Source organism: Macaca fascicularis, chromosome 7 (assembly GCF_037993035.2).
Source record: "Macaca fascicularis isolate 582-1 chromosome 7, T2T-MFA8v1.1".
NCBI classification, from domain to species: domain Eukaryota; kingdom Metazoa; phylum Chordata; class Mammalia; order Primates; family Cercopithecidae; genus Macaca; species Macaca fascicularis.
Genome location: NC_088381.1, coordinates 51,323,854 through 51,339,186, shown reverse-complemented (window position 1 = coordinate 51,339,186; position 15,333 = coordinate 51,323,854). Strand labels below are relative to the sequence as shown.

The 15,333-nt window shown below is 52.7% G+C and overlaps 1 protein-coding gene across 1 annotated transcript in view; it reads right to left on the bottom strand.

Annotated features, from left to right (window-relative positions):
* The window catches only part of LOC102118622 (coiled-coil domain-containing protein 33), a 53,944-nt gene extending 40,464 nt beyond the window's left edge, over positions 1–13,480 (bottom strand). Inside the window, exons 1-2 of the mRNA XM_073996340.1 lie at positions 13,071–13,480; positions 5,707–5,870 (exon numbers count right to left, since the gene is read on the bottom strand). Coding sequence (XP_073852441.1) covers positions 5,707–5,870; positions 13,071–13,091 — 185 coding nt within the window. The 5' untranslated portion in view covers positions 13,092–13,480. The remainder of the gene's footprint in view (positions 1–5,706; positions 5,871–13,070) is intronic.
* Positions 13,481–15,333: the final 1,853 nt, after the last annotated feature.

Genomic DNA, 15,333 nt, shown 5'->3' with positions numbered 1-15,333 from the left:
ATTGTTAAGTAGGGGCTTTAAGTTTGTTTGTTTGTTTTAGGGTTGTCTTACTGCATTTTGTTACAATCCTAGTTAGCTCAGGGACTATTCAAGTTTTTTTTTTTTTTTTTTTTTTTTTTTGAGATGGAGTCTCACTCTGTCACCCAGGCTGGAGTGCAGTGGCGTGATCTTGGCTCGCTGTAAGCTCCGCCTCCTGCGTTCACGCCATTCTCCTGCCTCTCAGCCTCTCGAGTAGCTGGGACTACAGGCGCCCACCACCACACCCGGCTATTTTTTTTTTTTTTTTTTTTGTATTTTTTAGTGGAGATGGGATTTCACTGTGTTAGCGAGGATGATCGCGATCTCCTGACCACGTGATCCGCCCGCCTCAGCCTCCCAAAGTGCTGGGATTACAGGCGTGAGCCACCATGCCTGGCCTCAAGTATTTGACTTATGACCTAAGTAGCTGGGCAGGCTGATAAAAACAGACAAAACGAGCTATTTTGTAGACTAATAAACTTTCATTTTAGACTAAACTTCTTGTTCTGGTGAGGGCAACTAAGCGGGGGTAGGGGAGGGTGCCGAAAAGCAGGCATTGGCTATCCAAGCAGGGGCCTAATATATGCTGTTTCTTCTGTAGTTTGCTGACCTAAGCTGATTTAAGGCACTTTGTCTTAGAAATGGACCACTGTATACATTATTTCCTTCACCTGAGAGATTACGAAAGATGAGATGCCCATTGGATGCAGGGTCAGGGATGGTGGTCACTGGTGACTACAGAGAAGCTATATTGGTGGAGAAGTGGGGTCAGATTGGAAGCCAACCAGTGGCTTAGATGAACAGAGGCTGACCCACAAGATGAGCCAGGTGCCTGCTGGTCTGGAATAGTTTTGGCTGGAGGATGTGCCTATTACTAGATGGACTCAAGCCTGGTGCCTTCCTAAGGGGTGAAGTGGCCATGCCCCAAACAAGAGAAGTACCATCTTTGGGCCTGAATCAGCTCCCCACTAAGGGGATGAATGAGTGAACAGTTCTGGGGCACTCTCAGGTCTGTGCTTCACTACTCCCCCTGCCTCGACCCCTGAAACTGTGGTCCTGCCTGCAGGGGATGCAACAAACCCAGAGAGAAGGACAGAACTCAGGCTGAGACAGGGATTCCCAGGATCCCCATCCCCAACCTCAGGTGAGAGAAGATGGGATGGCAGAGGGCAGGAAACCAAGCCAGGAGACTAAGCTCAGGGTACCAGAAAACAGGGGCAGCAAAAAGATGAGAAAAAATGCTTGGAAAGAAGGTAAAATTATATATATATATTCCCAGTTTTATTGAGATATAATTGACAAATAAAAATAAAATTTACATGTATTTAAAATGTACAAAGTGATGATTTGATACACATATACTTTCTGCAGTGATTATCATGATCAAATTAATTAACACATCTATCACCTCACAGTTACTTTTTGTGTATGTGGTGAAAACACTTAAACTCTACTCTTAGCACATTTCAAATACATAATATAGTATCTTTTTTTTTTCAGACGGAGTCTTACTCTGTCGCCCAGGCTGGAGTGCGCTGGCACAATCTCAGCTCACTGCAGCCTCCACCTCTCAGGTTCAAGTGATTCTCCTGCCTCAGCCTCCCAAGTAGCTGGAATTACAGGTGTGCACCAACACGCCAAGCTAATTTTTGTATTTTTAGTAGAGATGGGGTTTCACCATGTTGGCCAGGCTGGTCTCAAACTCCTGACCTCAGGTGATCCACCTGTCTTGATCACCTGAGGTCTGGCACATGACTGTGCCCAGCCACAATACAGTATCATTAACTACAGTCACCTGCTGCATATTAGATCCCCAGAATTACTCATCCCAAAACTGAGAGCTTGTATCCTTTAACCAACATTTCCTAATTTTCCTCATCCCCAGCTCCTGATAGCCACCATTCTACTCTCTGCATCTATGAGTTCATCTTAGATTCCGTTAAGTGACATTATGCAGTATTTGTCTTTCTGTGTCTAGCTTATTTCATTTAGCATAATGTCCTCCAAGCTCATCTGCATTGTCACAAATAGCAGGATGTCCTCCCTTTTATGGCAGAATAATATTCCATTGTGTATGTGTTGTATATATGTGGACATATATGTATACAATATATAATTGTGTGTGTATATATGACATAAGTATATACAAATATATGTATATAACACGTGTGTGTATATAGATATGACATTTTCTTTATCCATTCATTCATCAACAAATACTTAGGTTGATCCTATATCTTAACTATTGTGAATAATTCCGCAATGAATATAGGGATACTCTTGACCTCAGATGATCCACCTGCCTCTGCCTTCCAAAGTTCTGGGATTACAGGCATGAGCCACTGCACCCGGCCCAGATATCTTTTCTTTTCTTTCTTCTTTTTTTCTCTTTTTTTCTTTTTTGAGACGGAGTCTCGCTCTGTCGCCCAGGCTGGAGTGCAGTGGCGCGATCTCAGCTCACTGCAAGCTCGGCTTCCCGGGTTCACACCATTCTCCTGCCTCAGCCTCTGGAGTAGCTGGGACTACAGGCGCCCGCCACCACCCAGGGCTAATTTCTTTTTGTATTTTTAGTAGAGACGGGGTTTCACTGTGTTAGCCAGGATGGTCTCGATCTCCTGACCTCGTGATCCGCCCGCCTCGGCCTCCCAAAGTGCTGGGATTACAGGCTTGAGCCACCTCGCCCAGCCTATTTTTTTGAGATGGAGTCTCGCTCTGTTGCCCAGGCTGGAGTGCAGTGGCGCAATCTTGGCTCACTGCAACCTCCGCCTCCCAGGTTCAAGCAATTCTCCTGCCTCAGCCTCCCTAGCAGCTGGGATTACAGGCGCCTGCCACCATGTCCGGCTAATTTTTGTATTTTTAGTAGAGACGGGGTTTCACCATATTGGCCAGGGTGGTCTTGAACTCTTGACCTTGTGATCCACCCACCTCGGCCCCTCAAAGTGCTGGATTACAGGCGTGAGCCACTTCATCCGGCCAGATATCTTTTCAAGTAACTGATTTTGTTTCCTTTGGATATGTACCCAGTAGTGAGACTGCTGGATCATATGGTAGTTTTATATTCAATTTTTTGAGGAACCTCCATGCTGTGTTCCACAATGGCTGCACCTTTTTACTGTACATTCCCACCAACAGTGTACAAGGGTTCTCTTTTCTCCACACCCTCACCAACACTTATCTCTTGTGTTTTTTAGAACAGCCATCCTACCAGGTGTGAAGCGATATCTCCTTGTGGCTTTGATTTGCATTTCCCTGATGATTAGTGATGTGCACCTTTTCATGTGCCTGTTGGCCATTTGTATTTCTTTGTTGGAAAAATGTCTATTTGGGTCTTTTTCTCATTTTTTAAATTGCGTTGTCTTTTTGCTGTTGAGTTGTATGAGTTACTCATATATTTTGGATATTAACTCCTTATCAGATACATGGTTTGCAAATATTTTCTCCCATACCATAGGCAGCCTTTTTGTTTTGCGGATTATTCCCTTTGCTGTGCAGAAACTTTTTAGTTTGATGCAGTCTCACTTGTTTATTTTTGCTTTTGTTGCCTGTACTTCCGGTGTCATATCCAAAGATTAAATGCCAAGACCAATGTGAAGGAGGCTTTCCCCTATGTTTTCTTCTAGGGATGTTACAGTTGCAGGTCTTACATTTAAGTCTTTACAAATAAATACATATTTTTTAAAAAGCATTGAAGTATTCATCATGAAGAAAACGAAAACATTTGTGAACTTTCTTATGCCTATTGCGTGCTTTGTTACTTGTGTATTTGTAATCAAATGTGCAGGGATATAAAATTCTTTCCAGGGTCTATGGCCTCTGAGGATCTGGATCTTCCCTCTGGGGTTCCTGCCTGGGGCTGGGGGCCAGCACTGAAAGCCCCCTTCAGGTCCTGACAGCTGGGCCCTCATTTTCAGAAGCCCTTCCTTCTCCCTTCATTTGCATCTCATTAGCACCACCTCGAGCTGGTGGCAGCTCCACCTTTCTGGAGCCCTGGGACGCAGGCTGCAGCCTGGCCCAGGCGCTGCTCCCAGCTGGAGAGGGGTGCAGCGACGTGCTTTCCCCTCCCCCTTCCCCGCGTTCTCTGTCCCCACCCTCTCTCCCACCCCACGTGCGGCAGCCACAGGGAGGGCGCAGGAGGACTGGGGTGTGCCCGGCTCTCTTATCCCCACCCAGGCTCGGGTCGCCTAGGCTCCTGCCGCGCATTCCCATGGCAACCGGGTGATGGCGCGGGTCGCGGTGCCTGCCTAGGAGCCACGCGGCCACCCAGCTCCCCGCCCCGCCGCCCAGGCTGGATTGGTGACAGTCAGGGCCTCAATCTCCCGAGATGATCGGCGATAATTGGTTTATGGAAATAGCTGAGCGGAGAAGGCGAGCTCCCCGCTAGAAACAGCCTCCCTGCCAAGCCTGCTCCCGCCACCTGTCCTTCCCTCACCACGGAAACGGAGTTGGGGGAGGGAGGGCCGAGGAGCTGGGCTGGCACAAATGGGGCTTTTGAGGCAAGTGTTTCACCTGTTGGACTCGGCACAGCTTCTATCCCTCTTTCACAGTGGGGTGCTGGGGGGGGCAGGGACTTGTCATAGTAACCAGGTGTTGGCCTCAGTCACTCCTTGGCCCCTAAGTCTGGGCTCAGGCCTATGTTGGGTGCATTGTTGGGGGAAATGGAGGAGGAGATCCGTCCTCAGGGAGCCCCAGAGGAGTGCATAAACCATATCGATATAAAGTACTTCAGACCAGTGTCACCACTGCTGTGGTGCTCCGGAGGAGGGAGAGCTCAACTCTGGTGGCTGCCTGGAGGAGGAGGCTTTGAAGGCAGGATTTCAGCAGGCATTGGTGAGAGGGCTGGGGCAGGCACTCCCCAAAAGGAAATGTGGGCAACAGACTCTTGGCAGGAACTGAATGGTGCTAGTATTGGGGGAGGGGAAGTATAGGGTGGCTTGGTGGGAGGCCACCAAGGCTCCCACCGTCTGTCTATAGAAGGGGTATAGGGTTGATGTGCTCCTTGGAGGGTGCTTTATAGTAAAGATTGAGCACATGTCTAGTGTCCCCAGGGAAGGTTGGCTGGATGGAGATTGTGTTGCCACTTGGTGCCTTTCTGGAAGAAGTGAGACCCGTGAGGTGGGCATAGATGTGGCATGGCAAGCCTTGGCGCCAGGCTGGGGAAGTGTGTACCCTGACAGCAGCTGGCTGGAGGGGGTGTGTGGGGTGCATTAAAGGCCCAGAACTATGGGAGTCCCCATGATAGAAGTGACTGGAGAAGGAGGGGAGGGGAGGGTGGTTATGAAGACCCTACCCCAGGGCTGGGTATGGTGGGGTGGGGCACCCAGAAGTCAGGAGAGGCAGGCCCCAAATATTCCCCTTCCCCAATCTGACCATCATGCCCATGAGCCCAGCCCAGGCCTCTGCATACAAGCGCCCTGCCCCACTGGAGCTGAGCTGTGGCCAATCCCTGCCCCGCTGGGGTGGGGTGGGGAGGGGTGACTCTCTGGACTCCTTGGCACCCTGCCTTCCCCAGCCCTGGTGAGCAGCTTCCCATGCAGTAGTGGAGATGCCAGGCAGTGCCCACAGTGGCTCTTCCCCTCTGGGTATGACCCAGTCCTGGGCCTTTGGGTGCTCATATTCCAAATAGCTGTCCCCTGGTTTCTGCTCACAGCCCAACCCATCCCCTGACCCCACTCTCACACAGCTACTTACACCACCACATAGGGCCATGGCTCGGAACCATCCTTGCAGGCAGGCAGGTTGGTGGCTCCATGGAGGGTGACCGTGATGGTCTCCTTGTTAGAGGGAGACAGGTGACCCATCTTAGGTTCCGTGCTCTGGGAGGCGACCAGGGGCTCCTCTGGGTCTTCAGTGTTCTGTGGGGAAAGCCAGGGCTAAGTGGCCTTTTTTTTTTTTTTTTTTTTTTTTTTTTTTGCGATGGAGTCTTGCTCAGTTGCCCAGGCTGAAGTGTAGTGGTGCCATCTTGGCTCACTGCAACCTCCATCTCCCAGGTTCAAGCAATTTTCCTGCTTCAGCCTCCCCTGTAGCTGGAATTACAGGCAAATGCCACCACGTTCAGCTAATTTTTGTATTTTTAGTAAAGATGGGGTTTCCCCATGGTCTCCAACTCCTGACCTCAGGTGATCCGCCTGCCTCGGCCTCCCAAAGTGCTGGGATTACAGGCATGAGTTACCACACCTGGCCCTGAGTGGCCTCTTCTGCTGCGACACCTCCCTTCACTGCCACCCTCTAGCATCTAGCCCCTCACAGCTCCCGTCAAGTGCCTGCCTCCCTCTGTCACCCCTCCGCCCACTCCGTAAGTCAGTCGCCTTGGCCTCATTTTCTCCCTACTTCTGTTCCCATCCCACATCTCTTGCAGTGCCTTTCAGCCTCTCCCCCAGCCCTGGATCCTACCCTTCCTGCTGGATGAGACAGGCCACCTCACCTTTCAAGTCCGGTCCCACTTCTAAGCCTTGGCTTTCACAGGTGCCCTTGTCTGTAATTCCTAAATCCCACCTGCTTTTGCAGTTCTAACAATGGGCCACCTTCTTCAGTCTATCCTGTAACCTCAGCTCAGCCCACCCATCACCTCAGGCCCCTCCTGTGCACAGCGCTTTACAGCTGACAAAGTTTCTCCACGTCCACGGGGGCACTCAGTGCACATGGAGGTGAATTCGTGCATCTGTCCCAGATGCCCCACCTGTCTTCTACCCAGGAACCTTGTGGACTGGGGAGGAAGAGGTGCCTGCCCATGCAGGGGGCCTCCTACGCCAGTTGCCTCAAGCAGGGACTCAGCAGTTTAGTAATTCGTGGATTCATGGCCCAAAGGACCATTGTGATGAGAGTTGCCGAGAGAAGACAGAGCTCTGGGTGGCTGAGGCAGTCAGGGAAGACAGCAGGAAGGAGGAGGCCTTAAAGGGTTGGAAGAAGGTGCAGGAGTGGAGTCAGGGAGGACAGGCCAGAAGCAGAACGCTGGAGCAAAGGCAGCAAGCGGGAAGGGCAGAGCTTTCCAAGGCCCAGAGGTGGCTCATTTTGACTGAGGAGGCAGTGGGGACTCAGGGAAGATGGCAGAGCTGGGCATATAAGCGCTGTGGGGTGGGGAGGAGTGTGGCCATAGGGCTGCTGTGGCTCAGGGGTGTCCTCCTCCTCCCTGGTCCTGGTCCTCCACTGGTCGGCTGGCTGACTTGCCACTCCCAGTTAATCTGACCTAGATTAACCCTTGATAGGCCTCCCATGGTGGGAGGTCTCGCCTACCCTTTGTCCCTCCAGCTGATATGAGGGGCCATAGAGGGGCACTCTTGGCCCTGGGAGAGGAGCGAGGGACCTCCTCAGGGTGGAGGCAGGGCCCTGAGGGGCCACTGGGGGGCTGTTCCTCATCTCTGGAAAGCTCAGCCTGTCAGACCCTGCATTCCAGGGCAGGCCCTGGTGGGGTGGGGTTGAGAACAATGTCCTGTTACATAGAGGGGAGATTGAGGCCTAGACAGAAGCAAGGACTTGGGCCCTGGATGGGCTCTGGTTTTGGTGGCAGCCTCGGCAGGCTGGGTCCCTGGCTCAGAACGGCCGGTTCCTGAGGAGCCCTGAGTGTCAGGAGAGCCAGGTTTAAACCAGATCTGCCCCTCACCATGCTGGGCCCCAAAGCCAGCGGTGCTCTGAGAGTCACCCGTGGGGAGATGAGGGCTTGGACCAGCCTATCTGGAGCCTGCTCTGCTCCTACTTTGAGCCTGGGGGTCCCCGGCACAGGACCACCCCTGCTGGCTCCTGGAAGCCTCAGGCAGAGGGAAAGAAAAGGGCACAGTGCCTGAGGCTCTGCTCTGCCCTGAGGAGTTTTAGGAACGTTATTTCATCCATTTCTCAAGATAGCTTGGGGTGCCCACCAATCGGAGCCACACCCCCCCTCAACTGCTCCCCTTGGGGGTCTACTGGCCTCTCAAAGCTAACGAGTTCTTAACTCCTCTTCAAACCCCTCCTCCTGCTGTCTGCCCCAATTCATTAATGAGTTAATGGCAACGCTGTTGTTCTAGTTGTTCAAGCCCCACATCTTGGAGTCCTTCCTGATTCTTCCCTCTCTCCCTCTACATCCCTTATCCAGTTCCTCAGCATAGCCTATCAGCTCCCCCTTCAAACCATATCTGGACTCTGACCCCTTCTCAGCATCCTCAGGTCAGCACTCAGGTCCCAGACACCTGCATGTCCTGACTCGCCTCTGATGGAGTTCTGTTTCCTCTCCGGCTCTGCCTCCACCCCATCCAATCCCACACAGTGGCCAGAGTGAGCCTTTACAGATTGGACCCAGATCCCTCTCTCCTCTGCTCAGAGCCCTGCAGTAGCTTGCTGCTTCTCTCAGAGCCTTGCAATGGCCTGTGGGGCCCTCCAGGAGCTGGCCCAGAAAACTGACCTCATCTTGTCCCACGGGCCCTGTAGGTCACTCGGCTCCAGCCACACTGGCCTCCTGGCTGTTTCTCACACCCACCAAGCTCCCTCCTGCCTCCCCGCCTCTGCCCTAGCTGTTTCCTCTGCCTGAACTGTTCCTCCCTGGGTGTCACCCCAGAACTGTTGTCCCTGTGCCTTGCTCCCCCGCTTCCCTTGGCTTGCCTGGTGAAGGCTGTGGTCCTTGCCTAGCAAGATGACTAACTAGGAGGTGAGACTACATGCCCCCTAGATCAGAAGTGCCAGTCCTGCAGAGAGAGACCCTCCTCTCCATCCTCTGACTGAGGAGGCCACCCCCACCCTCTTTCAGGACCCAGCAGGGCCTGTCACCATCTGCAGAGGTGTTGATGAGGATTGCCCCTCCTCCTCCCCCCCATTCTCCTGTCAGGGGAGAATGAGGGGAGGGGAAGATGCCCCTGCCTGGAGGTGAGGGAGGGGGAGCAGCCAGAGTGCTGCTCCCTGCCCTCCTGGGTAGGCAACTTCCTCCCATATCCACCCTCACGCACGCCACCATGACCCCCCCTCCCCAGTAGCCTTGCTCTCCTGGTTTAGTGGCGCAGGAGCAAGGCTGGCAGCCTCGGGGCAAAAGACCTAGGTTTCAACTTGGCTGGACTGGTGGCTCATGCCTGTAATCCCAGCACTTTGGGAGGCCGAGGCAGGCGAATCACTTGAGGCTGGGAGTTCGAGACCAGCCTAGACAACATGGTGAAACCCCATCTTTACTAAAAATACAAAAATAAGCCAGGCATGGTGGCACGAGGCTGTAACTCCAGCTACTTGGGAGGCTGAGGCAGAAGAATTGCTTGAACCTGGGAGGCGGAGGTTGCAGTGAGCCAAGATTGCACTCCAGCCCTGGCGATAGAGTGAGACTCCACCAAGAAAAAAAAAAAAAAAAAAAAAAAAAAAGACCTAGGTTTCAGCTCAGCTCTGGCCCTACCTCTCTGCACCACCTCTCTGAGCCTTGGTTTTCCCACCTGGCCAATGGGAATGTCTGGAATGGTTTGTGATTCAGCCTTTCCGGTGGTTACTGTCTCTGAAGTTCCTGCAGTGAGGCTGGGAGGGGTGACTCATGTTCCTAGACAGATTCCCTGCGCTGTGAGGGCACAGGGCCTGTCATGAGCTCCCTAGGGCCATACAAGTGAGGGCCCAGGAGCAAGACCATTGTCCAAGGGCCCTTACTGGCTCCCTGGCAGCCCCAGAGCCCAACTAGGCATTTGCAGACCCGGCCAGGAGTCACACCGATTCCTCCTCTACCTCCCCTGCGCCTCCCCTCGGGGACAGCCTTCCCTTCTGGGAATAAAGCTTGCAGGAAGTTTGGCGAGAACTGCTCGTGCTTCAGTTCTGGGCATGAGGCCAACTGCCAGGCTGGCGCCTCTTGGTGAGGCCTGCAGGCATGTGCCCACTGGGCAGGCTGGGCCCAGGGCCAGGGAGGCCTGGGGCCAAGGGTGAGGCCAGGATGGGGATGGTGGTCCAGGGCTGCTAACCTCCCGCTATCCTCTTTTTATTCCCATGTCTGGATGGGAATCTGCAGGCTTCCCTTAGAGATGTCCTGCATCAGAACCAAAGTCCTCAACCCATCTGTTACCCCTGGCCTGCACTGGAGGATTGATGAGGGAACAGAAAATGCACATACTGGGTTACAAGAGGGGTAGTGAACTGGGGGTGATGGGGGCACCCTCCTGTAAGTCTTAGGTGGCACAAACCCATCTGTAGGGGTGTAGTGAGCCCTGGGGAGGGAATTCATGTCTCTTCTTGGCTGGGAGCAGAGCTGGATGCTCACCATCAGCTTCTAAGGCTCACTCTCACTTAACCCACCCAACACTACTAGGGTGCAGAGATAAGCAGGCAGCTTTTCCAGGCAGGGGTTTGGCCAGTTTACCTGCCCAAGGCCACACAGCCAGTGGATGGGAGGCCGGGCTGTGAGCACCGAAACCTGCCTGATTCCAGAGCTCAGCACTGTCAGCTACTCCACTGAGCCTGGCAAGCTTGGAAGCTGCTAACTCAAGCGCCCTTATCCAATCAGACAGGCAGCCTTGCCCTCAACAGGCCAGGATTAGCCAGCAGATGTTGCAGGGGAACTAGGACTGCCCATCACTCAGGGCGTTTTTGGATCCATGTGCTGGGGGGAAGGGCTGGGGTGAGAGGAGGAGGTAGGAACAACAGGGAGTTAATGATCCTTGAATTCAGCTCCTGTGGGTGGGGTGGGGGAGCTTAACTTGGTTCTGGTGGGGAGAGAGATGGAAGGAAACAAACTCTTCCACCCACGCCTCCCTTGCCACCCCTCTCCTCCAGCAGTCTGGGAGGCCTGAGGAGCTGAGCCCGGTTCTGCCCTCCAGAAGGACCCTGCATCTGAAAAGTCACACCAGCTGGAGAGGGGCTGGGCTGCGAGGCAGGGTGCCTGACTGCCCGGATCTGTCATTTAGGCGAGTTATTTGACTGCAGTGGGGCTATTTCCCAGCAGTTTCACAAGGACTTTCAGTTAAAAATGGTTCCCCATGTTCCTTCTAGCTTTGGCATCTAAACTTGCCTGGGAGTTACGGTGGTCAGGGGAAAGCTCTTTTTCAGGTGAGGAAGCACACTCAGAGAAAGTAAACCTCTTGCGTGAAAGCACATGGCTTAGCTAGTGGGGCCGGGGCTGGAACTGGAAGCAGGGTCCGTCTGACCCCACGCTCTTGCTGTCTCTGCTGTGCTCTAACCATGCTTCCTTGGATGTGGGTCCCTTCTCTGCTCCACAGTGGATACCCCGTTGAACTCATAACCTGAGTATCCATTGGTGGCAGCAAGAGGAATTGTGTTCTTTGGAGCAGAGAAGCATTCCCAAAGATGACACAAAAGTCAGAAATCATTAAAAAAGGATAGGTTTGATTACATTTAAAAAATCTATACAAACTTCTGTAATGATCCAAAATGCCCTGCAATACAAAGAAAAGGAAAAAAGGAGAAAATGTTTGCTATATATTTAAAAAAGGATTAATATCCGTAGTATACAAAGAGCACTGAAACCTATAAGCATTACCCAATTAAAAAAACATGAACTGGGTATTCACAAAAGAAGAAACACAAATATATATATTATATACATGATGAGCATCCTTTTTTTTTTTTTTTTTCTTTTGAGACGGAGTTTCGCTCTTTGTAGAGACAGGGTTTCAACATGTTGGCCAGGCTGGTCTCAAACTCCTGCCTTGGCCTCCCAAAGTGCTGGGATTACAGGAGTGAGACACTGTGCCTGGCCAACATCGTTTTTTTTTTTTTTTTTTTTTTTTTGAGACGGAATCTCACTCTGTTGCCTAGGCTGGAGTGCAGTGGAACGATCTCAGCTCACTGCAACCTTCACGTCCCAGGTTCAAACTATTCTCCTGCCTCAGCCTCCTGAGTAACTGGGATTACAGCTGTGTCCCACCAAACCCAGCTAATTTTTGTATTTTTAGTAGAGACGGGGTTTCACCATGTTGACCAGGCTGGTCTTAAACTTGCCTCAGCCTCGCAAAGTGCTGGGATTACAGGCGTGAGCCACCCCCCCGGCCATGATGAGCATCCTTATGGGCGATTCTACCCAGCTATCAAAATGCTTCTCAAAGCTACCAATCAAAGCAACCTTGGCTCCTTCTCAGGACTCCCACGCACACTCCCTGGATCCCCAATCCCAGCTATGTGGGGCAGGTGGGGACCACCTGGCAGCTTAGGGTGCCAGATCAAACTGGTGCCTGGTCCTGAGTGTGTGGCATTACAGAAAGAGGCTTAATGGGGAGGGTGGAGTCTGCGGAGGTTCAGGGGCAGCTGTGGGCAGAGAACATCAGGAACCAGAGACATCAAAATCAAGGGTAATAAAGTGGAAATCACACTAGGGCCTGAGCACCCCCAGCTATTTGGCTTATTCAAGCTGAGTATAACTACAAAGAGGGTATTCCCCGTTTGCAAGTACCGATGTGCCTTTGGTCTCAGCTCCTTCTGCTATCCCTGTGGGTAACACCATCTAGGGCAGGGGCTCTGCCTTGCTAGTGAGAGGAAGGTAAGGGGTCCCTTGCACTGAACTGTTTACATCTCATTGCAATAAGATTCTAGTCCCTTCCTGGCAGAACCCTGCTGCTAGGCCACAGCTTTTTATTAAGCACCCACTATGTGCCAGGCACTGTTCTGAGTGCTGGGGATACAGAGATGAACAAAACACACAAAAATCCCTTCTCTCCAGAGACCCAAGCATCTGCGTTCCAGGGCAGGGGCCTAGGCCCCAGAAAATCAGGGCCAGGGCTAGGAGAGAATGGGGGCAGTGGGGGCATCAGGGCTGCCAAGGTAGCAGCCTGGGAATATCCTGGGAGATATTGGATGGGGGTAATGAACCATCTCAGTGGGCTCTCAGACTGTGTGACCCCAGCAACAAGAGGGCAGAAACAAGCAGGTAAGGGTGGTCAGCACTGACAACACCCGCAAGTACACTGCATTCCAGTTCCCACGTGGCCCAAGAGTATAGGGCAGCTAACCTGGGAGAGCCACAGAGACCGCCTCACTCCCCATTTCACAGCTGTGAAAACTGAGGCCCGGAGAAGGGAAGCTTTTGTCATGATTAAGGAACAAATGAAACTTTGAAGGAGAGACTTTGAAGGAGGGATGGATTCATGCAGGTGTGTGGCCCATTCCCCTGGCCTTACCTTTTTGTTTTTCAGTCCCATCCTCTTGAGGCCAGGAGTGTCTGGCCTTGTTTAACAATCTTGGGGACAAGTACCTGGTATAAGTGGGTGATCAGGCATCAGTCCTGCCCAGACAGTTGGCCTGGGAGTCTTGGAGTCCTTATGGTTAGTGGACAGTATGGAGGTCAATGTGGTCTCAGGGGTGCCACACACCAGCCCTGGGGTCTGGATGTTGGGGAAGGGGGAGGGTGGCCAGGTGGGGGCAGGTCCTCGATCTCTCAGCAGCGAGATGGTCTATGGGTGGAGGGGCCTAGGGGGTTGCAGGCATGGCCAGTTGGACAGGGTCAGCAACGAGACGATTGACTCTTGGCACTCCCAGGACGGTGGAGAGATGGGAGAGCCCTCTCTCTGCCCAGGCCTGGAAAAGCAGTGAGCTTTTCCACCTAGCTGGGTCACCTGGGCAACATTGTGTGATGTCACAGGGCAGGGCCAAAGTCACACAGGCACCTGTCCAGGTGCAGTGAGCTAGAACACGAATCTCTTTTCCCTATTCCTGGAGCTGTGTTCCACCTGCCGCCTGGCACTCAGGCCTCACCCTTCCTGTTCTTGGTGCCTCACATAGTCTCCACCGACCGTGTGGCATGGCCAGCCCCATGCCGCTCACACTGCAGCAAAAGAGGAAGCCAGACACTGCTCTCAAGAGCGTGGCAGCTTGATCGGTAAAACAGCTACTTCTGTTGAAGAATCTACCAGCCATCGTGCCTCTTTGGGTACCTATAGTCTTCCATTTATTTGATAATAATAAACACAAACTTCAAGAGGATGGTTTCTTCTGGGAGGGTGGGTGGGAAGATGGGGGAGAGAAGAGGGTAAGAGCATACATTCTAAACCTTTGGGTTTTTAGATTGGGTGGTCAGTTAATGGGAGTTCATTATATTATTGAAAATAAATTAGAATTAAACAACTAAAGAAAGCCATGATGGGCCAGTGACGGCACTAGAGTATGAACCAAAGATTGTGGTTCAGTTCTGAGTGCTGCAAGAAATTATTACGAAGACAAAGTATGTCTTTTAGTGGAGCATTTGCAGCACACCAGGCAGGGTTCTAAGTGCTTTTGGTGAGGTGAGATGGCAGAATGAGGAGAGGCCAGTCGTTGGCCTGGGGTGGGGAGTTGTTCTATAGAGAGGTGAGGTCTGAACTGGGCTTTGAAGGATCATCAGAAATCCTGGGCTAGAAGAGGAGGGATCTGGGGTGCTGGGTGGTGGTCAGAGGTGTTTGGGAGGCCCCTGTGGCCTGCCTCATTTCTACCTATTTTGGGCCCCATGTTGGAGATTCTTTTAATCTGGCCGAAGAGCAGGACCAGCCTGGCAGCCAGGAGGCAGAAGACTCCTGCTTTGCAGAGGCCTCCCAGCCTCCCTCTCTACCCCCCCTCCAGAAAGAGCAGCAGCGAGGATGTGGTTCTCCCCAGGTTAGAGACAGAAAAACTGAGGCTTTGTCTTTGATTAGAACTGAAAGGACCAGCCAAGACCACCCAGACACTGGTGGGAGATGGAAGTCGGGAACCCCACTCCTAATTTTCTCCCCGTCTAGGCCTGCCAAGAGTGGTACCGCTGGGGCTCTGGGACTGGGGGCCTGACCAGGAATGGCCTGGCTGTGAGCACTGTGCTTTATCTCCCTTGTGGGCCAGCATGTCCCAGCACAGTGTGTATGTGTGGAAAGGTCTCAGGGGCTGCTCCCCCAGTCTCCCTAAAGCACCTCTCTCCCAGCCTCTCAGGCCTGCTAAGTCTAGGAGGCTAGGCCAGCAGGGTGAGGGGGTGGGGAGCCATTGCTTCTTCTCCAGCAGCAGGACTAAAGAGGCAAGCCAGGTGCCTAGGAAGCAAACTTTAAGGAAGCACTCACTCTCAGGGCTATGGGAGCGCTCCGTTCCTGACACAGAGCCTCCTCACATTTTGCGCCCTGGCCACCTTGCCTGCCTCACTGTGGTCCCTGCCCTGCCCTGCAGCTCTGCCTCAGTCCCCGGGGCTCTGGGCTGTCACTCAGCTATCCTCCCTGGCATCTGAGCTTTCTGTCTCTGCAGCCACACCCGTGCCATCTTCCTGCCTGGGAAGAAGATAATGCGATTGGGCACTGGTTCCAGGCCGTCTGGCTCCAGAGTGCAAGCGGGCCCTGTGCACTCAGCAGCCACCAGGAGGGCTCTTCTACCCCGTGACTTGCTGGTTGTTCACCTCCCCAGACCAAGGACCCCTGAGACAGCAGCTCCTGTGCCTGCCCTAACCTCCTCTAA